The sequence below is a fragment of the Dicentrarchus labrax genome, unplaced genomic scaffold (assembly GCF_905237075.1).
Source record: "Dicentrarchus labrax unplaced genomic scaffold, dlabrax2021, whole genome shotgun sequence".
In the NCBI taxonomy this organism is placed as follows: domain Eukaryota; kingdom Metazoa; phylum Chordata; class Actinopteri; family Moronidae; genus Dicentrarchus; species Dicentrarchus labrax.
This window is the reverse complement of record NW_026136723.1, coordinates 17,740,673-17,767,771: the sequence shown is the minus strand read 5'-3', so window position 1 is coordinate 17,767,771 and position 27,099 is coordinate 17,740,673. Positions and strand designations below refer to the sequence as shown.

The 27,099-nt window shown below is 40.3% G+C and overlaps 1 protein-coding gene and 1 long non-coding RNA gene across 3 annotated transcripts in view; one reads left to right on the top strand and one right to left on the bottom strand.

Moving 5' to 3' along the window:
• Nucleotides 1–2,239: 2,239 nt before the first annotated feature.
• LOC127357870 (uncharacterized) lies at nt 2,240–16,439 on the bottom strand. Its single transcript, XR_007882324.1, has 3 exons — nt 15,427–16,439; nt 13,413–13,483; nt 2,240–2,681 (listed from the first exon to the last, which is right to left on the bottom strand). It is a non-coding gene; the product is annotated as an uncharacterized LOC127357870 (long non-coding RNA).
• Nucleotides 16,440–16,633: 194 nt separating this feature from the next.
• Nucleotides 16,634–27,099, top strand: part of tshz1 (teashirt zinc finger homeobox 1) — a 30,168-nt gene continuing 19,702 nt past the window's right edge. The window contains exons 1-2 of one of the 2 annotated variants that reach the window (XM_051390411.1): nt 16,634–16,973; nt 17,136–17,845. In XM_051390411.1, the coding sequence (XP_051246371.1) occupies nt 17,806–17,845 (40 nt within the window). In that variant the 5' untranslated portion in view covers nt 16,634–16,973; nt 17,136–17,805. Of the gene's footprint in view, nt 16,974–16,999; nt 17,846–27,099 lie in introns of those variants that run through there. The other variant, XM_051390412.1, reaches the window with a different exon arrangement.

Below are 27,099 nucleotides of genomic sequence, written 5' to 3'. Positions count from 1 at the left end.
TGTCTGAGTGGACAGTACACTAGGAGAGTACAATTGTGGCTTACTCAGATTTTGTTGACATTTTTGAACCATCCGAAACCAGCAGCTTTTGTCATTGGAGCCGATACTGTAAAAGATGTACTCCCAACTGGTTTATGGTGATAGAGCCAGTACCACATCCACTTAATCTTATTTGTAAGCATTGTATTGAAGCTGCACCTACTAACCTGTCTTTTAGTACAGCCCAGAGTAGAGGACATTGCCAATTTAAGTGTTAAAGGAGAGATTTACGATTGCAACCAAACAACCAAAGGGGAAACCCCCTGACTCAACGAAGCACAAAGGAGAAGCTACATTTGCAGCAAAACTTGTAGAAAAATGCGAAAGGCTGTATCTAGAGCCACTGTTTGGTTTGTCCATTCTGGGCTACTGTAGAAACGTGCCAGACTCTGTGGCAGAGGATAAAAACACCTCATTATAAGGTAACAAAAAGACACCATTTATTTTTTCCAGGTAATTATACACCAATGAAAACATGGTTATGAATATTATATTCCATTTCGCCTATAGATCCTCCTAAGTGTTACACAGTAGACCTTTAAGGCAAGATATTTGTTTTATTTAAAAATATATCAAAATTAACCAAAAGGCCATTTTACAGAATGTCAAAGTATTACTCCTTGTTTTTTTAGTAAGTGACCATGTGCAAGTTAAACTGAATTAAAAATATTTGTACAAGTATGTCACTGAATTTTCACTTTGCTTATTTATTCAGTCTAGACAAAATAACTCACACTTCACTTTTCTATTTGACCTGTCTCCACTGTGTGAAAAACAACCCGAAACTGAATATGAAGGAAAAGGTGAAATGGCCTCTTTTTAAAAACACTCTTTATGCACACGTATCAGCTGGACTGATGAAGTCAGGGCTGTGCATGTTCTCAGACCAGGGCAGGTCTGGCAGCTCTGCCTACTACTTGATTACGCCACTCTGACAACCCAGCAGCCTGGTAAGGTCAGGCCCTACAGAGTGTCATAGAGGTGGGATGATGATGTATCTCTCTGATGCCTCCATTTTTCACCTCTTGACTTTGTTGTTTTTCTCCTTTGCGTTAGTGTCAAGTTTTTGCCCATCTGCTGGGGACGTGTCTCCCATCAGAGCTGGACAGTCAAACTATTAACCCTCTGTGTACCCGGATCAGGGCAGTAAAAACAGTTCTCCTGGGTATGTAATTTATATTGAGTAAAATATTCCACTGTATTCTGCCACTTTCTAATAGTGTAACACTCACTACATTTGACTCAAAAAATGACAGTGGTGAGGATTTGTATCCTTGGTAACTATCAGAATATGTAAAGTCTGTTTTGAATGAAAGACCAAACAGTTGTTATAAATTGTGGAGTTCTTGTTTAATTAGATGCCGAAAAATATTCAATATTTCAAACCATTTAAATGTGACAGCTAAAATCTGTTATGTTCAGAGATAAGTTTATCATGAAGTTATCCACGTAAGGTTCCATTGAGCAAGCGTTACAAATTTCAGTGGCAGACGTTTGGTAGGAACCAATCAAAACTTTTTCATGGAATGGGCTGCACTATAATGAATCACAGCACATACAGTAATCGTACAGAGGTTAACTGGAATTATACTAACCTAATAATCAGATGATTTGCTGTTTTATTTTAATTCAGTTATTACTTATTTATTATTTGTGTGCAATGATCCGAAAGAAAAATGCTAAAATGTAGAGGTATAAACAATAAAAATAATTTATATTTTTATTGTTTATACCTCTACATCTTAGCATTTTTCTAACCTGGTGTGTACCTATCCTCTCTGATCTTTTCTGCTTTATTTGAATAAAAACGCTCATGTCCCAGGAGAATTGAGAAGCAAGCAAGAGCAGAATTGGATAGAGATGCACAAAATTACGACTTTCTCTGGTTTTCTCTTCAGTGAAATTGGTCATAACTTTGTGTCCTGTTAATGACAGACTCCCGTTGGATGTCCACTGTGGAGGTAAGCCTAGTCTGGGACTAAAAGTTAAATTTACTTGAACTTTGGCTGCAAAATTGAAAAATTTGTTAAGTGCATGCCACTGCGGCTCACACAGCTGCTCTCTCCATTGGAAATAATGGCTTGCTCTGCGCGATGTGGTGTGAAAGCCCTGTTATTGTGATGTATCACAAATGCTCGTGTGTGTGCTACCTTAACCTTGTGAAATTAACAATTCTCTCCAAAAAAGTAAAAACTGCATCTCTTGTCTCATTGTTTAATTAATTCATTGTTACAGTATTTAACAAACATCTTCAACAAAGTTATAGGTTAATACTCTTCGAACGATCGTGTTAGAATGAAACAACACAGAAAGTCAAAGCTTTATATATACAGTTCAAACAAAAACAGCACACATACGGATTTATTAACTCATATACATTGCACTTTTATCACAAAAACAAAGACATGCACTCTTCTCCAGGATGATTGCAAGTGGCTTGTAGGTGACAAAAGCCGCTGTGATCCGGATGTCTTGCCCTGAGCCAGTCGTCCTGTGTGCTGCTGCCTCTGTACAGACGTCTCTTGTTGTTAGCATGAAATAGTGGATATTTCACCCGATAATGCCGCAGACGTCGCTGGAGAAGCCGAGGTCAGGGAATTGGCTATTCTTAGCGTGACCTCAGTCATATTTTCCCATTATGTCTGAAAACAAATAGGTATGATCAAACTCAAATCACAAAAATGAGTCTAAACTGTATGATGAAACTCGCATTGGTAAATCTCTGCGTTTGTCAGATAATGTGACTCAGGACGACACAATAGGATGCTGCTCTGCCAGATTTCTCTCTTTTCCCTCTTGGTGTATCTCTGCGTCAGCGTCTCAGTATGAACAACAGGGAGGGAGGGAAGAAGCTTGTGTTATATGTGTGTGTGTGTGTGTGTGTGTGTGTGTGTGTGTGTCTGTGCTCAGGTGGCAGATACCCTAGGTAAATCATTTCAGATCCATTTATTCAGAAGCCTGTGTGCAGACGACACCTGCACAACGCTGCCAAAGAAGTGCCACAATGTCAGCGACTTCGTTTGCAGCTCTGACCCCCCACCCCCCACCCCCCTCCCCTTCCTCCCCGGCTGGCGTGTGTGTGCGCATGTGATTGTGTGTAAGCATGTATGTACTGTGTCTTTATTTGTGTGCAGTAGTGTCTTTATGTTAGGTAGCTCGGTCAAATGTCTTAGTCAGAGGGAGAAATGACAGCAGGGGAAGCTTTTCTGTCATCTGAACGGCTGTGTTATTGCTGTGCTGCTTTCAGTGACTCCTGCTTTAAATCTAGTTTCTCTCCCGAGGATGAGTAGTTAATTTAATTACTCTAATGAACAAACCAATACTAAAAAGGAGGATTCTTTGGTTCTTAAATAGCAAATTATTTTTTAAAATGCCGGAGATAAAAATTAATGGTATTTTTAGTCCGGATGAATTTATATGTTTTGATAAGACAGCTGTCTTAATCTGTGTTCAAAATGAGCTCGTTTGCGTGTGTCATTTGCACGCTGACAGTCAGTTGTGACAGTTGTAAAGTGTTCTTGAAAAAGCGCCCGACGTGGACACTCAAGGCAGCCAGACGAAAGATTTGCTGGCTGTGATGTCTGTGTGTCAAATTACTTATCTCGCTAAGCATATGCTGGCACTTCAGAATCATATACTTCAAACCCGCAGCCTTCAAAAGCGTCAAAACGGACTTTCTTATTCAGCACATCAGTCATGTAGCCACCAGCAAAATGAGCGAGATGTCATTTGCACTCAACAAAAAGCTTCGGGAGACATTTAAAGACACTCTTGATGACTGTTTCAATTTGGAGAGACTGTTAATGATATCGTCTGAGCTGCCTTTTTCTGAAGATACAAGTGAACGACAAAGAGCACTTAGATGTGCACTTCAGCTAAAGCTTTGCCAATTATTAATTTGAATCCTGAAGACAATTAGTAAATCACTACGGCACCCATTATCCAGCTGTTGCCCTGGATTTCTGGATTTTTGAAGTGCGAGCCAATCTTAGGGTCAATTTAGTCTGCCACTAATGACAAAACATAAAATAATGATTCTCTCTATCACCCTATCACACATGTTCTGTGACAGTAACAAAGCCCTCTTTTGTGTGATGAGCCTGAAATAAAATTGCACAAATAATATTGACCTAATAATAGACAAAAAACCACAAAAATATCTTTACTAAACATCCGCTCTGAATTGTCATTCGCAGTTTGAACCCACCTCCAACACACACGTACACGCCGACACGTGGATGCAACACACCAGTCCTTGAGCTCCAAGCAAATATCCCACTTGGTTTGTACTGTTCCAAGTGTTAGAAAGGGGTTAAACTATTTCGTTGCACTAATTGGCCAGTGTCATTCCTGACGTTTGGATAAACAGCGGAAAAGAGGGAAAGCTGAGACAAATGATGGCTAATTAAACTGGTGTGTGTGTGTGTGTGTGTGTGTGTGTGTGTGTGTGTGTGCGAGCATGTGTGCGTATACTACAGAGACAGAAACCAGCTGACACAAAAATGGAGTGACGAAACACCCAGCTTGACAAAGGCAACAACTACTTCTTGCCATGGAAACTTAACACGAAGAGAGAAAAAAAATCTACTTTCTGCTTTCTTTGAAATCCTCAACTTCTCTCTAATTGGGTTTCATTCAGCACTGACTGAGAGGGAAAGGGAAACAATGATTGGACACATTTTACTTAAGAGTATTTTGGCAGGAGCAAGCAATTTTAGGCTTGAAATACAAGTGTTTTATCCGGGTTCGAAGTTTTCATTTTCGCAATTTCCTTCCTGAATGAAAATTTTAATAAAAAAAAGCGGGCAAAGGTGTATATACAATTCTTTCTCTCCAGTTATCTGTGGGCCTCACTGCTGCAAGTGATCTGATAAAACAAAGCGCAGATAAAAACTCATCTTAAAAGGAATGAGAAAAGGGGAAGATAGAGAGAAAGTAGGGGAAGCGAGCTCTTAAAATGAGCTGAGGCATGTCTGAACTCCGACCCACGGGGGACATTTGTTTTCAGAGGTAGCATGTTGGCCCACAACATCATCCCCAGGGAGATATCTTCCTCACCATTTCTCTGCTACTCTGCAGCACTGTTTCACCTCGTGTTACAGCCTCTCTCTCTCTCTCTCTCTCTCTCTGTCTGACTGACTCACACATGTGGACGCACACACATAAACACATACACACACACACACACACACACACACACACACACACACACACGCTCACATACAATCCCTCAAACCCTTGCCCAACCCCCACCTCGCCTTTCTCGCATTTGACCACTTGTCAAGGGATGTTTATGGGCCATTGTTTGCAGTGCTGATGATCATTGTCACCGGTTGATTCCATTACCCATAGTCCTCTGATGGATGGGGCCTACCCTGACGTTCACTGATATGGGTGTCCTTGACCACTGGGGCAGACGCAATGAACGGAGGGGGCAGTGGGGTGGAGAGTTGGATCTTCTATTTTTTTCTTATTCAGTCAAAACAATGTATCATACTGTTCAAATTTTGATTTGTAGGTGTGATGAGGCAAAACATTGTTATTAAAATAGTTCCATAAAATGTTTTAAAGGTTCAGTGTGTAGGATTTAGTGGCATCTAGCTTTGAAGTTGCAGATTACAGTGCCCTTGCCTCACCCTCCCATTTCAAGTGTATGATGGCCATGAAAAACAAAAAAGGCCATGTCTAGAAATATGACAATATTCAACATGGCAACCTCCGTGGAAGAGGACCCGCTCCCTCTGTAGATAGAAATGGCTCATTCTGAGGCAGGGGCCAGCAACCGTTACTTTCAAATTAGCCATTTTTTGCCAAAAGAAAAACATTTTGTCTGGAGCCGTAACACACAGAGAGATCACGCATACTGATAGCGCAGTAGCGTTTGTGGTGAAAGATGAGGAATCTGTCCATGCACTATTAAATTCTCTATTCTCTATTCTCTGAGACTTTTCTTTTTTCTGATTTGGAATCCATAGCTAGCCTGGCTGCGGAGACTCAAGAGTAGTTGGCCACCACTATTGAGGTTCAGCAAGATATAGAGGAAAAGGTGCCGGGTAATGTCTCCGGAGCCACAGGTTGCCTCCCCCATGTTCTATGGTATTCTTATTCTCAGGTGATTATACACTAATGAAAACATACCTACAATACAAACGTAGGCAAAATAAAAATGAATTATTGTTTGCTTGCAACAACTATGGGACATTAATTGTTTATCCCAATCGGAAATTGGTTTGCTCTGTGAGCATGAAATTGACAACATAAACAGGAAGAACAATCAGAGTTATCCACACACACAAAGTCTCTCGAATTAAATGACAAAGTACGTTGTTTGTAAGAACCCTTTAGAACAAAGATCTGTTTTCGGATCTGATGCCCCTATCTGCAGGACAACATCATTTGTTCGTTGTCAAGCCATTACAAATCACTGTGGAAAAATAAATCTGTGTTGCTTTTGTATTTTTCAAATGAAGATATTTGTATCCTTGTATTTAATTTTGTGACACTGAAGCAACTTCAAAGTGTAGTTGAGAAATTGTGTTTCTCTCCAGTTTTATTGAGTCTTCTCTTTTCCAGTATGTCAACTTTTCTGCCTCAGTTAAATATTCAAACTTTTTAGCAATATCTTTTGCTTTTCAATTCTTTGTCATTTCCACTCTTTTTATGCACAAAGTCAAAATATGTCTAAAAACAGGCGGATAGAAACCTTCCTAATGATCGTCTTTTCTGTTGATTCAAGCTATCAGTACATTTGTACATACATAAACAACCAAATTAAAGGTATATGGCATAAACATACAGTAGCTTGCTTATTTAATAACACACGTTTATATTACTTGTTTCATAGTTAACTAAATCTGAGGAAGCTTGAAGTATTATAAGGAAAACAAATATAACAGAAAATGCAGGGACTTGAATTTAAAAAACTGTGCAGTGATAGTTGATGCCCTTCCTTCAAACACATCACTTGGGATTTTTATATCATTTACAAGAGTAAACAGCATAAAAATGACTAGAGTAATTTGAAAGAGAGATGTGTAATCATGCTCTGTTAATCAAGTTTCACACATTCTGATTACGACCTTAATACATATAATATAACTTAAAGAGTTAACATGACAGATGTAGTAATTTGTGTTGCTTTCCTCTGGTCTTAATCACATTATTACAGCGCATGTAAACACACCAAGGGGTTGCCTGTAGTCCGGCCTCCTGCAGTGCTCAAGTGTCACAACATTATTTGAACATTTCTCCACCATCTCATTGAATTAGTGCTCCTGACTCACTAAAACAGATGAGCCTAAAGTGAAGGAATCGTTCAGAAGTCACACATCACAAGCAGACAACTGCAATTACTGATGGGAGAAGATGGGCTTGGATTTAACCAGGGCGAGGCCACGATGTAGTGTCAGTGAAAGATTGGCTATGGTGTTGGCTGACGGGGGATGAAGCAGTGTTGATAGCTAAAACATTTACAGCGGCTCCAGCGATCGTCATTTTTCACAGAGCTGCAGCGCCATTGATCAGGATGATATCTGGCGGAGGGGAGCGTGTAGTTAAAGGCACATGTTTAACAAGCTTCTCCAGCATTTCCCCCAAAATTGTCACATAAAGACTTTCCATTATTATTCTGAACAAAGACGGAGTCGTTTTCTATCCCTCAGATCTGTCTTTTGTCAACCCATCCTCACTGGGCAGATTACTTTTCTTAAGAAACAGCTTTCCTGAGTCAGACAAAATATTGTTCTCAGATAGAAAGAAGGCCACATGCCGCACTTTGAGGTAGAAATTAGCCCCATTTTGTTAAAGTGTCTTAATGATAGTTGAGTAAAACCATTTCTATAACTATCAAATGGACTGTTTTGTCCTTGTTCCTTTAAGACAATGGCAACAAAAGCAGGAAAACCAGAGCCTCCAATAAAACTAACATTAATGGCAGTGCAATATGCAAAGCTATGCTAATTTTATGCATACTGTCAACCTACATAGTGGCCGTTCCTCGTTCATTTCAAAAGATATGACTGCAATTAGACGACAATTGATTGAAATCATTTGCGTTTTATGATTCTGTTACTTTTGAGAGCTGACAGGGTGTTGTACAATTCAGTGACAGTATATTTTCACTGCACAGGCAGATTAACTGCTATTATTGACCCTGATGCAAACCAACGGGTAATACATTTCAAACAAACTACTCACTATCTTGCTGATTTGCATGTGGTGTGTCATTTGCCATATTCCCTGATTACCTAATGATTTATGCTTTAATATAATGCACAGGGGCCTTTCAAAGCAATATGCGTACCTTACCTTTACAGTGACTTAACATGTCGGAGACAGAGAAAAATTGAAATGATAGTTTAAGGGCTGCAGGGAAAAGAGAAGTCTTATCAGTTAAGACTTGCTTTGTATGTAGGATTTTTTTCCCTTCTCTCCTTGGAAGGCAGGGGTGCAGTTGATGAATTCTTAAGCAGATCTCGCTGATAATTGTATTTCATAACTGTCATGCGGAGAGGGACTGTCCGCTGAGAAGCTATTTGTGTCACTGCATCTCTCTCCCTCTCTGTCTCTCCCTCTCTCTTTCTTTCTCTCTCTCTCTCTCTGCAGCCTCTTCAATAAAACTCAAATCACGACAGAGATTGTTAAGTCTACCTCCAAGATTATTAAATCCAAATGGAGAATTTATGGGTGACACTTCATAACAATTAATCTGAGATGCTTGATTAATAAAGTTCGCTCACCCCCCTTCGTCTCTCTCGTTCTCTCTTCTCTTCACCCTCCCCGTCACTAAAGTTGTCCTGTTTGAGTGGGATGAAGGAGGAGGGGAACAGACGTACGGGTGGCAGGATGGTTGTCAGGGACGACATGAGTGTCATTCTTTTTGATTAATGAAGCATTGTGACCCCGCCTCTAACCCTCCTTCTTTCCCAGCATGCCCACTCTCACCTCAGTAAAGCACCCCCCACCACCACCCACCCGCCCCCTCCCCCCAATAACAGGTAAAAATAGATGTGGGCCAAGTTATGCTCTCCATTTGGATTTAAGGTAGACATCATCTGATGGGAAATGAAGTAAAGAAAGAGAAAGAAAATGTGGAATGGGAAGTAAGAAAGAAGAGCGAGAATAAGGTAGAAAAATTGAAAAAAGAAAGAAATGATAAAAAGAAATGGAACGAAGCAAAGAAATAATATAAAGAGATAGAGATAAAGAAAGAACAAACCAACAAAAGGAATAAGGAAGGCTGGAAAGAGAAAAGCAGAGAGAGAGAGAGAGAGAGAGAGAGAGAGAGAGAGAGAGAGAGGAGGCAGAAAGAGGGATTTTTGGAGAATGTCACCTACCTAACCTTGTCACCATGTTAAGTCAGCTGTGATTAATTAGTTGAGTGAGACTGAGCAATTAGGTCAGGAGTTTGGGTGTGTGTGAGTACAAATGTGTGTATGTGTGTGTTCATGCACAACTTTTTTGATCAAGATCCTTTCATTAACAAACAACAGTACATACAACATATAAAACAAATGTTTTATCCCTTTCAGCCAGACAAGAAGACAAATAACATTTAATAAATATATTCATAATTGTAAGTAAAATAAATGAGTTAAACAATGGGTAAAACATAAAGAAGAAATACAAACTAGCATAGATAATAAACAAATAGGTAAATGCAAATAAAAGGTATGTTATAAGTCCAGTGTATCTGCTTTCATGTTCTCAAACAAACTTAAAAATGGCTGCCAGACAGCGTTTCCAATTCATCCTGTAATGGAATCATAAATCTTTCCTAATTAAATAAGTATACTGGTGGCAGCGGCTCCTTCCACTTAAAACAGAACAGAACTATCATATTGGCCTGAGACCCACACGTGTGAACACCGTTCGTGGCAACAGTGCAGTGAATGCTGATCGTTCTGATCCTTTTTGTATGTTTTTAAGAAAGTATTGATGGATGGAGATAGATTTCCAAAAGTTGTGTAGCTGGTTCCCTTCTGCATCGATCAGTGTAAGTGTGCTCTAATCTAACACAGTCTTGATGAGGCTGTAATTTTGACCACTGCATGGTTAATATAAATTGAGGATGAGTAGATTTCGGGCCTAAACTCAATTGAGATTTGCTCATTTACATCTTCTTCACATTTATTTTTAAGTCATGCGCAACTTTTAGAAAGTGTTAATGTACGACCCGTTTGATTTGCGACTTGCATTTGAATTCCACGTTGAATCTGAATTTACAACAAAATGCAAATTGTGATATATTCACAGTTTTTGCTTGGCTTGCAATAAAGAAAACCAAGAGGGATAAAATGAAGTGTTTTTAAAAAAGGGCCCTGTGGTGTATTATCGCAGTGGCTCTAGATTCCTTTGAAAGAGTTTGAGGATAAGAAAGCCTTACACAAATCCTTGAACCAGTAAAGGCTTACAAAAGATCATATTTAACAATGATGGCTATATATTTTCCTTTTTGCAATTAAAGAGTCCCTCTGTGTAATTTAATGCTTCTTTTCAAGTGTCGGGTCCCCTGAGACTTGGCCTGTAGCTATGCCATCGCTCTTGGTGATTATCATTAATGAATGTCGGCGAGGACCATCCCTCAATGTGACTAGGGAGGAAACACAAGCCCTAATTAAAGGTTCCTATTCATAAATATATGCCTCAAACTACACGGATCGACATGCGCTGTGCACACAAGTCTTTTTAATGTCAGAAAAGCACCTTTTTAAGAGCGTTTTCTCCCTTAATGTACAGCACACCAGCAGCAATGACAGATTTCTGCAGCCAAGGGTTCTTTGTAATTTGAGATCCGCAGATTTAAATTTCGGGAATAAAGCTGAAGATTAGGATGCACTAATTTGACATGATGGCTGAATAGCTCGACTTCTAACTGTAGCCTCACTGTATAACTGAACATTACGAGAAGGTTTTTGCGTGTAATCCCTAAGAGATTGCTGTGTGTTTTATCACAAAAGGTTATAAGGGAGCTCCCTGTGTTGAGAAGTCACACTGGGCATGGCAATGTATTCCTCATCTAATAAATGGAAATATTTACAAAATGAAAATGTTTAACTGATTACAGGATGTCACTAAGGAAGAAAATAATTCTTATTGCTTGTGTTCTCTCATAAAAAGTAATTTTAATCATTTTAATTGCTCCAAATGCAGACTGACAACGGCTCTCATAAACGCTAGCGGTTGCATTGTCTCATCAGTTTCCCAGACAAAGCTACTGGTAATTGTTATGTGAAGAAGATCATGTTAACATTGAGGATAATATTGAGTCTGTCTGAATTTTTTTTTTTTTTTTTTCCACAGGGGCTCAAAGAGTCTTGTCGGAAATAGGAGCTTGGTGAGACAAACATTTGGCTGCTTCTCTCTCCTCCTTAATGGCTGAAAAATGCTAATTGGAGTGCACGTGTCAAAGAAAACAAAAGGCAAGGGAGGAGGAGAGGGAAGGAGTGTGCATGTCAGAAAGGCTGGTATTTTGAAAACGTGAAATATGTCACTTTCTTTTGCCGAGTTGGTGAGGAATTTTTGCAAGGTTGTTCCAGAAAGCAGGAAATCTCAGATAGAGTTTTGCCTGTGGTTGGTAATATAGTGTAGCTTGTGTTTAAAAGAGAGGGGAAAAAAGCGGAGGAAATGCTTTCTGATGCTCTGTATATATTCTGCTGAACAATTACTTCATAGTTCATGTAAACAAGCTGAAGTTGCTTCCTCTCCTCTTGCTATAAAATAACACCTTGAATGCCTGTGAGACTCCAATCCTTTAATAAACTCGCATCTGTCACCGCCGCACAGCATTTCATCACAGTCTTCGTCCAAACTGACAAAATCAAAAAAGCTCAGATGGGGATTACAAACCTTTAATTGCATTGTCAAAACTACAGCAACATACCGTTTTTTTAAGTCTACACATTAAACAAGTCGTGGAAAAGTAAATCTCTATAAAATATCAAAACCCTCTCTCTCTCCATACTCACACTTGGCATTTTAATTATGCAGTCTTATCTGATAGATGTGGAGATATGGCTCATGTCAAAGTTAGAGCCTCTTCTTTATTAATTTTTTATTATATATTCTTATATTCAGGCTGTCAATGAGTGTCTGGAATCTGATAGGACCTATCATTGATTGAAGATTACTCAAGATTATGAAGAGAGGCTTTATCATAAGCTGTAAGCCTTCATCATTCCAAACGTTAACTTATTTGAATGACATTAAGGGAAAAGATTACGCTCTATTTCAGTCCACCAAGGATAAGTGTAAAAGTCCGGCGCCGTGGCAGCTCTCTACACAACTAACATTAAAATATAAAAAGGAAGCATATCACAGAGACGTTAAACACCTCAGACCCTTGACAGCAAATTTGTGGTACACTTCTCGTACTTGCATGCCAGAGGAGCCCGTACCTTTTGACATCGGAGGTTTATGGCAGCAAAATAGCTTGTGTGGTTAGCCACAGGCCAAAATCTGCAATACAACATTAATTATTTATGAATATTAAGAGGTGGGCATTAAATTCTTGGTTTATCTCATCATGAGTTTTGTCGATATACTTTGCCAAAACATGTCCTCTGTTTTACCAAATAAAATATGTTGACAAATGAACCTCTAAGGGCAGCAATTTGAAGGATCATATGTATGCAGTAATCTTTATACTTTGTCAGTACAGAAACTTATCTTTATTGCACAGCAAACAGTTCCATTAAATCAGGTTTTCAGCTAGTTTATCGTTGTCAAACATGGAAGGTAAATGAATTAAATCATGCCTCAGTGTGTGGCTCCGACACACACATTTTATGTAATTTTGGTGTGGAATCGGTTCTTTTTCAAAAAGAAAGAGGATCATGTGATGCCCTCTGTGGTAGTGATGATGAGGAGAAGGATAGAAAAGACAAAGGGGAAGAAACAGGAAAAGAAGACTATGGTAATAATTATTGTGGTAGACATTTTTAAAGCTGCATTTTTTGTGTTGCATGTGTGACCAGGACTTGTTTAATGATTTCAACAAAATGGGAACACACATACTTCAAGGCATGAGTTTGGTTTTATTTATTTATTTAAAATATAAATATATAAATATAGCTCAGTGGTAATTGTAATTCTGGGAAATGTGTTACAGTTAATAAACATACATGCTATCATGAACATTTCTATTGTACATAGTATTAATGATATTTCTCACTCACTATGAAACTTTATTTATATGCTATGAGTACATGTACATTGGTGGCATATCTTTCCCAATATTATTGTTTTATTCCTATATGGGAACCACACAAAGTTATTCTCAGTGACAATATTTACATGGAAAGAAAAAGTGTTTTTTGGTCTTATTTGGTCCTATCAGTTTGAGAGTATCGTCTTTTTCAAACAGGGTCCCTCACCTGATTTGACAACCTGCAGTACGATCCAGTAGATCTTTTAAACAGCTCCTGTTTAGATGGTAATGTCAGACCTAGCGAGAAAAAAAGAGACAAAGAAAAGAATAATGTATGTAAATATACATGACGACTACATGGATGTTCTCACCCGCTCTGAGGGAAGGAAACAGGACAACATGTCATCATGCTGTCACTGTGCCACAGTATGTGGAAGAGGGGCTTCATGTATACAAGTTGGGGGTGGTGGGAAACAACTATTTGTGTGTTCGGCTTTTGTCATACATGCACATGGACACGGGTGGCTGCATCACACGTAGTGTAACTACTGTAGCAAGCAATCTGGATCATAATGTCCTGATCACATGTGGCTGGCTGTTTGAAAAAAAATGTGAACGTTTTTGTAGTCCATGTAGAAGGAACACATTGTAAATATACAGCAGCACAGTACAAACGGGATATTTCTTATTTCAGCTGTAAAGTTTAAATAAAATCTGATGGAAATCCTTTTAAAATAAAAGCCCAACTGTTGGCTCTGTGTGCGTATGTGTGTGTGTGTGTGTGTGTGTGTGTGTGTGTGTGTGTGTGTGTGTGTGCGAATGCTATACAATTCAACTCTCAAATACACATCAAATAACACACACTGAAAGACAGCGAGTGTACTTTCACAGTAGTAGTTTATATGCCATAGTAAAGACAGCAGGGACAAAGACGAAAAGAGAAAGAAATAAACTGAATGAACACGAGCAAAATACCGTAGAATAAAGAGAAAAGACTGCGAAAGAAATGTACCAAAAGATGACATTTTTGAGCGTGCTCCTTCTGAATAAGTCCTGCTCATGTACAGATATTCCATTGCAGTGTTACTACCCCTGCCTCTTGAGCCACATGTCCCCCCCTGCTGGCCCAGGATCAGATCCTGCACAAGCTCCTCTGCTGTATCTCTGCCCCCCTAAAAACCTTTAGAAGAAAGGATGCCTTACTCACTAAACTAACACCAAAAAAAAATCTGAATTATACATCGGTATAGTCTTGTTTATATTGCATATTTGTGACGGAAGGGGGCTTCATATTATTATTAATGTTTAGTCACTGACCTCTACGTTTTCCTGAATAGATTGCCATGAGCACTGAAGTGTGAACCAAAATGTCTGATTGCACCTGAACATCTTTCTTATTCTACTTTATACGGTTAATATTGTTCCGTATCACTGAAACTGGTCAAATAAATTGTGTAATAAAAAAATGTAAGCTCTGAAGCTGTGAAGCAGTTTACATCTACACCCGTGGCCCAATTACAGCCAACCCTAATGTTTTTGTTTTGTGGATGAGGCACTGCAGTAATAACTACCTTTCTAAACACAGCCGTATCTACAGTAGTACTAGATTTACCTTACAGAAAAACAAATTCTAGCACTTCACATTCACCAAAAGTATTCACTCTTATTTTAAGTTAGCCAGCATAGGCTGCAACATAAGGCATTAAAGTTAAAGCTACACCTTGGCTTTCCTTAATACTGTTTACTAAAAATTGTAATAAATGAAGCCTGAATATGATCAGCCTGAATGAGTAAACATAGATCATGAATCTGAATAAAACATCTCAAAGACAAGGAGCAATCATTTGTAAGCTGCAGCTCTCCTGTCTTTCTGTATGTCTTTCTGTCTGTCTGTCTGTCTTTCTGTCTGTCTGCAGACTTTGGGATGGAAATATTAGTGACGTAAGTCGGCTCCATCAATCAGCGGGCAGGCCGCTTTGACAGACAGGGACAGACAGATGTTGGGGCGGTACTTGGTATTTCTTTTACCACATAATAGGCGACCTCAGACACCTTCTCTGCGCACATTATCAGTTCTTTGCGAACAGGCAGTGGCTCCAGAATACCGCGCGTAAAGACGCAGAAATCTTCTGAGGAGCCTCGCTGCTGTGCGCATTGAGGAGGAGACGCCTTTTTCCCCCCCTTTGTTACCTGTCCACTGTGGAAACGTGAGGCTGGAGGGGTAAATTTAGGAAACTCACCAGAATCAGTTAAACCAGGAACTGGCTGGGCGGTTTGCAGAAAGTTTGTAATCCAGTTTCTTGTAAATGATCCGGTCCGTTAAAGCCCGAGCTGGAGGAGCCGGTGAGGCTGGGTGAATAGTGTCCTAAAGTCCTATGGCTGGAAGAAGGTCCAGTCTGAACTGAGCCAGTTCTCATGCCATCCAAGTTATGTTGTGATTATCACCGCACCCTCTTTCACTCGGTAATAAAAAAAAACAAACTTTAGACTTATTTTTTTCTCCCTCTCCTCTTCCTTCACTATCCTCTGTAGCAGTGTGCCGTAAACGGATATATCATGCTCTCTCATTTAAGATAACATTAGCCTAGTTGTGTGCCCTTTATAAACACTTTATGGTGGATAATACTTAGGATGGAGTGTAGGCTATTAATGGAGCCTCTTGTGGATTCAGAGCCCCTCCCCTTCACCAGAAGCCTCACTAAAAAGGTGTAACGAATCGATCCACAGCCTCCTTTGTCCCACTAAAGAGGTCACCGAAAATAACCACATTTGGGCAAACTTTGAAACAGAGCAAAGAGCTGATCTGCACTGCACACATTTTGTGCTGGAGTGAGAATAAAAAGTGAGTAAGGAGTGTTATAAAATGTATTATTCAAGAAAGAAAGAAAAAAACTTGCTATAATGTCATTTACCATCAAGATTTTTTTAAGCCCCACTGTTTATTATTATTAGTGATTGATGTTTCAGGATATAATCCCAATAATCAGTCAGGCTTGATTTCGCTGTGCAGCAAAGATTATCCTCCATGTGCGGGATCAACAAAGTCTAATAGGTTTATTTTGTTGATTTTTAGCGATTGTATATGCAGATCTCTCTCTCTCTCTTTATGTATTTATTTGTATGTATTTTGCAAATTAAAAAGCAGGATTGGACCGTCGCATTGTCGACTATACCCTCACTGACTTAATGTGACTGGGAAAACGCTGGAGCAGCAACGATTAAAACCAAATCTCATTTAGATTTTCAGAAATCTCTCTCTCACACGCGTGGGCTGCACGTCAACTTTCCGAGGCAGCTCTCATTCTGTTCTTTAAGTGCGAGTTTACAAATCGGCCACTCGCATACGCGCCTCTCCCGCGTTTACGTGCGGGGACAGGACGGCGTAGAAATGAAAGCCATCCCAGTGAACAATTAAAGCAGCAGATTGACAGGTGGGCTTTGACTGTCAGGGTGACGCTTGTTGGAGGGGTGGAGTAAAGGAGAGGCCGGAAAGGCAGCTGGATGTGTCTGTCTATCAGTGGGAGCTGTCTGAACGCACCGCGCATCACCAATGTGCGCACATTTCACTGCGGAGAATATCCAGGGACGCTCGTAGCGCTCTTTAGAATAAATAATAATAATAAATAACAACAAAAAAGAAGAAGGGGAAAAAGAGCAGGAGAAACAGTAAGCTACAGTCTGCGGCTCAGAGGGCGGGCCCCGCTCCGTTTGGGGTTTTTTTGTGATGAGTTTCTGAGAAATTCGTCAAGTGTCCATGCTGACAATCGGACCGACAGACAGCGTATATGTGAGTATTTCATTATCCAGGGGGTTTTTTTTCAGAGAGACGGGGTGTGAGCCGATTGCTGCGGGGGTTTCTCCGCGCACACACACACTTGACTGATTGACACACACCCAGCCCGGCTAACGTGTCACTCTTTCCTCTCTTTTTCCTGATTTCCTCCCAAAGACCGTAGCGGAGGTTGGAGACCGGAGCTGGCACCTGGACGGACGGACGGACGGACGGAGAGAGAAACACTACAGCGCAGTTCTTATTATTTTTTTGGGACTCGTCTCCAAAAACGCACTAAGAGGAACTCTCCGTTTTTCTTGACTTTTGCTGCGATCAGAGGTGTGTTATAGTCAAGTGAGCGGTGTGAGCGTATTTTGATGGGAACGCGGCGAGGGGCAGCTGTACGTATCCCCCCTCTCTCTCTCTCTCTTTCTCTCTCTCTCGACTGACTGAGATCCGCACGGAGCTTTCTTTCCGCCAGTTTCTCCCCGACCCAGCCAGCGATGAGTTTCTGTGATCGGCCAGAAGTTAACGGACGAGCCCCCATTTTGCTCTGAATGATCTCTAATCTTCATTTTTTTTTCACCGGACATATCGATTCTAAAATGATCAGTAGAGATTAAACCTCCACTTGCATCGATTTAAAAAAATAAATAAAACAGACTTCTTCACCACCACCACCACCACCCCCCCTGCGAGGGATCTACACTTTAATTTCCACCATCCCGCTGAAGAACCGAGGAAACGCTGCTGGCTTTGATTTCCTCCCGTTGCACCGGTTTCCTCTCCAGCTCGTCCGCTATTTTGATCTCTGCATGAAAAGTCAAGCGGAAAGTCTTGCAGCAGCATGCCGAGGAGAAAGCAGCAAGCACCGCGGCGGTCAGCAGGTAAGCCCCGGCTCTTCAAACCAACACCCCCCCATCAGAAACACACACACACACACACACACACACACCCTGTCACGATTAACAGGCATATGCGCACATATGTTGACAAGTTTACCCAGCAGCCTACAGGCCTGATGCAGGACACACACTAGGCTTCCTCTTATAGACAGCAGTCTTCATGTGCATTCAGTTCATTCTGCCTGTACGCATAGTTTCCCAACATTCCTAACATCCCATAATAAGTTTATTTCCGCTCATCTGAGGCATGTTTGACTGGCAACAGCATTGTTTCATCTACGCAGCCACGCTTTCGGTGCCAATTCTGTGTCTCTGAGAAATGAATGCGCTTAGCTGCACTTCAGCTTCAACGCTTTTTAAAGCTGATCCTCCACTAGGTTGCCAGCATCCAAGTTCTCCAAAACAAAGCTCATCTTATCTCATTTTTACAGGCTAACGTGTCTGATGTGTTGGTGCCAGTAAAGGAAAAAAAAAAAAAACCGAAAGAAAGAAAGGAAAGTGTCGTATTTTCAGTTTGTGTTCCGCTCTGGGATTGCCATCCTTGATTTGATGCTTGATTGATCGCCTGTCATGCGACTGCCTTTGATCTATTCATTCCTGATAAACATCAGTAAATCATTCACCGTAGAGACACGCATGCGCCCGGCAGCTGGACTCCCTCAAAGGATAACTTTTTGCCCCCGCCGAGGAGCAAAGAAAAGACAAATTGAAAGAAAAGTTCTCAAGCGGGATAAATACTTTGCGATTAATACCCGAGGGGGAGGGAACAAGGGAGAGAGGGGGGTGCTGGGGAGGCGAGGGAGGGGTGCTGGGGCGTAGCGAGATCACAGGGAAACATCTCATACAGAAATAGTCCCAAAACACTGCAGGGTGAAGTGGGGAGGTTACCTCTAATGGTCACTCCAAGCTCTTGACCTGACCTCTGTGTTCATCTCTTAGGAAAAGGAAGTAAATAATAAATGTTTGCCAAAGTTCTACACACTTAAAAACCCAACCTGAATATAAGAGTGTTGCATAGGGAGATATAAGTATGTAAAATCAGGATTTGGCACCACAAACTTGGTCTGTAAATCACCACAGAAGTATTATTGATATCACTTGATATAAAAACCCAGTTTAGTAGAATGAACTTGCTAATAGGTAACTTTCTTTTATCACAAATCTATTGATAAATAACCTATTATTATTTAATATTCATTTATTTCAGATTAAAGTCTGTGTTAATACCTTTTTAACAAGCTTTTTTGTTGTTATTGCTAGAGGCAGGACCTCAGCAGAATTAAATAATTACATATTTTCAGAGAAATTCTCAGTCTCTGAAAATAGACTGAAAAAAAAGGCAATATGTGGGGACTGAAACTGAAATTGTTCACAATTTCAGTTTTCAAGCCTTTTTTTTTTTTTTTTTTTACAGTTGTGCCTACACGTTGTCGTTAAGTTGACCAGACATGAACTGTTCTGAGGGGGGGGGTCGCATGTTTGCCTGAATCCATTTGATGTCCCTGGGAGATGTGTGTGATTGACATGCATTTTCAAATGACGGGAGAAAAGAGCAGCCTTTGAAGTTGGTGCAGTAATGACCAAAGCCGAATAAAACAGCTGTAGAATGTTAAGCAGGCGGTGGAAATGTGAGGTTAAGCAGACTTAATCAAGGTTGTGACAGAAAGACTTTGAACTCGGTGGGGCTGTAATTTCTAATTGACGCGAGGCTTTAGTGATGGATAGAGAGAAATGTGTTTGAAGAGCGAGCCTGCACGCTGGAAATGAACAGTGTCGGTTTATACCTCTGCCACAAACAGCGGTGAAGTCCCCAAAAAGGAGAGCGTTAAAGAAAAGTGTCGGTTTTCCTGTTTTTCCTGCCTGTTGTGGTCATTCAGCCGAGATCTGAAGTGGCCCCATTCCGACTCAGCTTTTGAATATTGATTTCATTGTCTGTTTTTGTGACAGACACATACATCACAGGCAGTAATGGTCAATCCCAGCTTGGCAGGCTTTGTCTCTGCATTATTTCCAGTGGATGACATATGGTCAATCCACAAACTTTAACACCTCTACTGATGTGAGTGAGTGTGTGTGTGTGTGTGTGTGTGTGTGTGTGTGTGTGTGTGTGTGAGACTGCTTCCTCTGTAAAATGGTGTACACACCTATAAACGCAGGGCTATTTTTACAATGCATTACCAGATATTTCCACAACCTCGATTTGTCACTTTGGAGTTGCACTAAAACAAAATGTTGCTCCTCAGAGAGAGAGAGAGAGAGAGAGAGAGAGAGAGAGAGAGAGAGACTTCAATGGTTCTTTGTATGCCATTTCAAATGGGCTCTGTTTCATCAGTCACAGTGATGATTTTAGACCCTGTAATGGCGCTGTACCCTATCTAGTTTATGACCAGTGACAATACATCAGTGTTCTTTCATTTGGAACCGCATTACTGCATCTGTTAGTTTTGGCAGTTGAGTTCAGTGCAGTGCAATTTGAGCAGCATAGACTTTTGCTGCAGTCATTTGTCGTCATTTTCAGGTTGTTGTTTTTTTGTCTCCTCTCATTGAAGTGCAGTTGTGTTAAGGTATTTCTCATAGGACCTTGAGTAATAAATGAAAAGTAAACAATGCAGTAATATCAGAAAATTATGATCAGAGTAACAATGTAGGGGCGATAAAATCCCCAAAATACAAACTGTATTGGGACAGCGACTCTGAGTGAGTTTTGTTTCTCTTTCTCTGTTAAGAAATTTATGTTTTACTCATGTTGACCATTGTAGGTTGAGACAAAAACAATGTGAGCATTTGCTGTTTTTCTGTTTAAAATCCTCGTAAATTTGATATTTTCATTTTTTGGACCCATGGTCCGACAAAACAAGCAATCTGAAGACGTCGCCTGGGGATGGGGGAACTTTGTGTGGGACACATTTTAAAATATTTTCAGATGTTTTAATCAAAAACAATTGCAGCCCTAATTGAAATGCTGACATACATGGTTTAATGGCACAGAATCAACTTTATACTGTAAAGAGTTTGATAGTAACTGTAGTAAGTAGCAGCTATTTTTATCGTTTAAATAAAACTGTGCCTGATATGAAACTGTTGGCATCAGTAGCATGTTTAAATATAGCAACATACTGCACACATTACAGCTAGATAACCGGTAATTAGTTTAATTAGTAGATGCGAGATATTGTATGTAAGATATACAAAGAAGCCATCATTTTGTATTTGCCTTGATGCTGAGGTCATAGTATTCATCGCTGTTGGAAAATTAATGGCACTGCTGCACGTCTGCTCTTGCTTTTAGTTTGCCAGCCGCAATATCTTAAATCAAACACTGTCACTCTAAGTAATGAATCTGTCAACTAATCATTCAACATGTCAGTGTGATTACAGTGTGACACTGTGTTAAATTTATTCCACAGGAGTTAAAAAGGTCTAGTTGCAAAAAATATATAATTTTTTATTACCCGTCTCGACAAAAAAACATTTAGTTTTACTGACCGAGACAGAGGAAGAGGCGGAGCAAAAAGGTGGGCGACCAATCCACAGTCGGATGGTTTAATGTCTTTATACTCATGCCGCTGCTCTTAGGTTGAATTAAGGAAGAGAATCTGAAACTCAGTCCACTTCCCCTCTCTCTCTCAGATGTTAAAAGTTTAGAAACATTTGATCCTGTGCTGGATTCTCATCTCCACTGACGGCAGAGAGAGCAGCTTCTGGACTGACAGAATTAGCGCAGGTCATGAAGGGGAGAGAAAGTGACAAGCTGCGATAACATGACCGTGTGGAAATGCATTCCTTCATAACTGAAGACGGTAATTAGTTTGCCTTTTGTCTGCTCTCTTGATAGAAATGTTAGGCAACTGGCTGGGTCTGGCCACTCACATACTGATGCCACTAATTAAAAAGTTTAGCACTCTAAACATAAATCAAGCATTCAGGTTGCAGTGAGAGATGCTGTTAATTTCTTTAATATGTATGATTCAGTGTCTCCAATAAACGAACTTCATAGCTACGTTTTAATGATCTGTCCATATAGCCTAGCTCAGCATGTGTTTAATTACTGAGACTCAGCAACACGTCCAGATTGAAGCCACAATGAGGTACACACTGATTGAACAGGATGCACAGACAGTACCTCGCATCGTGAGCCTCTCCACTGACATAAGCCGCTGCCTTCGTCTCCCCTAAACAGATATACCGCCGCCATCGCTACCTCAATGCAAAAGGAGTCTCTTAATTATGACGTGAGGGTGGGCGGGTGGGGGAGAAGTTGAGCTTCCCTTCTTCCCGACGGCATCGTTAGCTGTGGTCCCTAATTATCCAGGTAGCTGACGGATCAGTGACAGGGCCCCACCGATTAATGCTTACAAATTCAGCAAGGTGTCAAGTCTGCAAGCTGCCTTGATATAATCAACTCAGTGTTAGCCACATCTCATATATGCACCCCAGTTGTTCCAGTGTTAAGTCAACAGCAGAGGTTCCAGTCCAGTGTGACAAATGTCTAGCTAACACTGGGCACAAACACCCCCTGTAACAAGGTTACAAGCTTAGATGTATACTTAGGCTCACAACATGAACTCTCATTGTAAATAGACAGTATGTGCAATGCAGGTAGTTTTTAATAGTTAGGCGTAGCTGAATATATGTGGCTTCTATTGAATGTGAAAGATTTTCTTAATACTTTCCCTCTGATCTTACCGGTAACAGCTTTTTCGTTTGCTTGACAGAACAGGAACAAAGTTCTAAGCCGAGCAGCATTAATACATTTTGTTGTTGTTACTCCGCATTGTATTTCCTCTGCAGAAATTTAGCTCACGGCATCTGTCAACTAAGAAGCCAGCACCTTGGAAAACTTGTGTTGGTTTTTATCAGGATGCTTCTGATAAAGTATTTAATGACATTTGTCAGGAGTTGAAGCTGCGTTGTGAGGGGGGGAAAAAATTATATTATTTGAAGTGAAAAGTCTGTAGATGAGAACAGAGCGGTGTGTTTATGTGTGTGTATGCTAGTCTGCATCAGTGAGCAAGATGAAGAGTTTGTGCAACCCTGCGTGTGTGAAATATTCTGATCCTGTGATAAGGCAGTGTATGTAAAGTGTCATTAACAGGTGACATTGACTGAAGGAGTCAGTGGATATATTTGCTATCCCACACTCCGCTACACCCGCAGTTTCATTTGCATGTGGTGTCAGAGCCAGTAGGCCTCCAGGAAATCAAAGACACACACTAATACACACACTCGCACAACTACGCTCTCTGTCCTCATCTTCGTGGAGGTTAAGTGACAAATGAAGATCGATGACTGCTCTTATGGAAAAGAGAGGGTCGAATTGAAAATATGTGGGAATTAGGCTTGCCAGCCGGGTGACGATGTAAAGGCATTCAGTGCAGCAGCCGCGAGGTAAAACTATCCCGGAGCTTAATGAGGTTCAGAGGAAGCAGGAAAACCTGGATTTTCGCTCAAGCACGACACAAGGAGCCTTGACAAAGAAGTAAAGAAAACAAGGTCATTTTTACGGAGCTGAAGCTCACTAGCATCCTCGCTCTTAAATACATCCTGCATGTATTTATTGTCTCTGATTTTCAGTGTGTCTGTTTTCCATTCACAAAGATATTTTGGCTGCGATTCAAAACAGCTGCACAACAAAAGCCACAATGTACAGCGGGGATGTAAAAATAATAACAGGAATAATAACAAGAATGAAATCATCCACATGACTGTCCTTGAGGGGGTTTAGGGCACCGGTTGCTGATTATTCTTAAGCATACAGACTGGGTTGGCAACGTTTGCCGGGTTAATAAAATAAATTCTACTGATTTCGCTCAAGTCTACCCTCCTGGTATCCAACACAAACATATGGATTACACAAACTGTATGTGGTTCCTGGCCATCGGGATTTATGGATGGGGCTACTTCTAACAATTATTTTTATTATCGATATAATCAATCATAATTTTTTCTACAAAATGTCCGAAAATAGTAAACATTTTTATAGTTATAATTTCACAAAACCAGAGGTGGTTATCCTCAAATGTCTTTTTTTATCTCACCAATATTTCAAAAGCAAAGATATACAAAAAAGGCATCAAATTTTCACATTTGAGAAGGTAAATACAACAAATGTTTGACGTTTTGCTTGAAGAATGACTAAAACCATTGTTTGATCATTAAAATTAATTTCCTAATGATTGATTTATCGACTAATCGGCTCTATTTAGGGATTTAACATCAGCAACGTTTCTTAGCATGTGGTCATTCTTTCATTTCCAGTTATTTAGACTCACCTTTAGACAACTGAAGCTATGCTTGAAGCTGTACACTTTGGAATATTGTATTTATTAATTAATATTTATTCAGCATCTGGCAAAGCAGCAAAGAATTGTGGGCAATCAGACATCCAAAGTGGGGCAGCTGCATTTGCTTCCTCACACAAACGCTGGACTGACAGTTTCTCTAATAATTCAAGCAGTTTAAGAATCCAACAAAGAAAGACAAAGGGAATTAGGTTAAGTGTGGAGAAAGAAAAGCAAGACGCAGTAAAGAAATAGGAGAAAAATGGCAAGTCATGATTTAAGGCAAGAAGACGGGAGGTCCAGAGTACACTCAGAGGTCAGTGTGTACTCAGGGGAGCCCCTTGTCTCGACCGCCTCCAGTCTACAGTGTGGTTTTTGTTTTTTTGGTGTGTGTTTTGTTGCTTTCTCGTATGTTTTTTTTTTTTTTTAGAGCAGTCTTGTATGTCTGCGTCATCTAAGTATGTTAGCATAAATGCACTTTATGTTTTTAGTTACCAATTCCAGTGTAATGTTACATCAGTGTATCTGTTGGTACTGTGTGTGTGTGTGTGTGTGTGTGTGTGTGTGTGTGTGTGTGTGTGTGTGTTCTTGTGTGATTGATGCACCGTACGCCAGACAGACGCCAGACTTAGTCAGTGTTGGCTGTTGTGATCAAATTTGTCCAAAGCCAGAAAGATTCAGATATTTCGTTTCTGCATTTTGCTCCAGTGATCTCAGAAATTACTCTGCATCCTTTATTTCTTTTTTTTTTTTTAGTGCTCCACTTGATGTATTAGAAATTACCAGTGAGGCGGCGCTTGTTGCAGTAATCATGGTGATCATGCTAGAGATAAGGCTTTGGAGATACATGGCCACCATAGCAGGCAGAGTGAAGTTTAAATCACTCCCAGTTCCCCCTTTTTATTGAATCTCTGGCTCTCTCATATCACTGATACTTGAGTCAAGAGCTCAGTCAGTTAAGCTAAAGCTGAAAAACGCCTTTGATCCACAAAGCAAACACTAAAAAAAAAAACAGTATTGAGGTGAGTGAGTTGCCAGTGGAGGTCCTGTACGACCAAAGCCCTGAAGTTGTGTTGCCTCTGTTAACCGGCCTTGAACATCTGGGTTGAAGCATGGTGGGTAAAGAAAAGGTGTGGGTGAGGGGAAGAAGATAACAGAGGGAGAGAAAGAGAGGCTGTGAAGAAAAGGTATTAAAAGTGACAGATGAACAGGACTTGGGTAGACGTTCTCCTGCAGCAGCTGTGACTGCTGCCATTGCCCTGACAGGTGTCAATTAAGAATTACTGCCGAGGCCCTGTAGTCATTTTTTCCTGCCTAGCTGTCTGTCTGTGTGCCTTTTTGAGAAATAACACTTTACCCTTGTCACTGCTTTAGCGCTTAGCTGCGGTCGCCCCAGAAAATGAGTGCATGGCGGGCGCGTTAATCGATAACCAGTGTATTAGCAATTATTTTGCCCATTGATTTACGGTGGGGCAGCGACTCCCACTGTGTTGTTATTAACCGCTGATTATATGTGCCTGTGCTGTACTGCAGACATGCACACCAACGCATACACTTGCTTTGCTGTTGCCAGGTAGATATATTTTATCCATAGAGCTGCTATACACGTGTAGGTCCACAGAGAAGGACATATTAACTTACTGAGTGTCAAAGTTTGGCCCTTAAACTTGTCAAAGCAGTTCACCAGATAATGATAGAACAGTTTAATATAAGCATAATTTATCTTTTTAGGACAATTAACTTTAAAATGATATATTATAAGTCAGGTTATAGAAACCACTTTCACCAATAAATTCTCTCTCTAAGTTCTCAGTCGTTTCTTAAAATTAAACATTCACTCATGTGGAGCTCTCCGGCTATAAGTTTTCTAGAATTAAATGAATCGAAACATCTTGTTCTTGTACTCAAGGTGCCCTGTTGTGTTAATAATTCCAGCTAAAGGAACCTGCCAACAGAATTTTAGAAACTACCTTCTTGTATGGGTTAAAGATATTTTTAACAGGCCCTTAAATAGAAGGATATATAATTTTTTAGCTACAAATGCACCCTTCCAATCAATAGTGGGGCTATACTGACCTAAATAAGCAGCTCAGCATCGGACAGACGTGACAGATCCACATTAAATACAGTTTCCTTGTCAGTGTCAGTGTTTCTGCTATCAGTTCCACTCATTAAGTTGTGTCAGCAATTCTGTGGCCTCATGTTACCTTACATAAAATGATCCCAATGGATTGCACACAGTGTGGTATAGACAAAGAGAAGCATGGCAGATCCTCCCGAGTTTGGGTGAGTATGAGGAGAGAAAAAAGTTTGGTGCATCCCTTGTTTTTATCAACGTCAACCTTCAATTGTTTAACTGAAACTGAACAAACTGGAAAGTTCATATTGATTTCAAAAAGGGAACGCTGACATGCTAACAATATCTACGATTTGCAAGAAGGCTTGAAACAATTGTAGAAAATGTCTAGAGAAGAGAAATAAGAGTCACTTCGAGGCACAAACTACTGCAGTACTTTTTGGCTGAATGTTGCGTCTCAGCAGAAATTCCATTAAAGTTCAGAACAGGAAAATTAAAACTTTACATCAATTCTTCACGCCAAACTATAAAGCAACCCTGGAAATGCTGGAGGCTTACAAATAGAATAAGTCTATTTTGTTTATGTTGTTTTGTGGTTGCCAAGGTCAAGGCTGGATATGGGCTCAAATATGAATACACATGATAACTGCATACTGTTGGTGTTTTGAATATAATCCCCCTGTAAACATTAATTAAACACATGCAAACTAAGCGGGAAGTTTGGTCAAATGTATTTTTTTTTTTTCTCTTCACAGCTCTAAAGCGAGCCTCGGTTGTACTGTATGTGGCGCAAGAATCAACACTGTATATCATGAGAAGAAAGACACTTGTTTTTATTACATAGAGACTGATAAAAGCTGGCCTCAGCATATACAAAC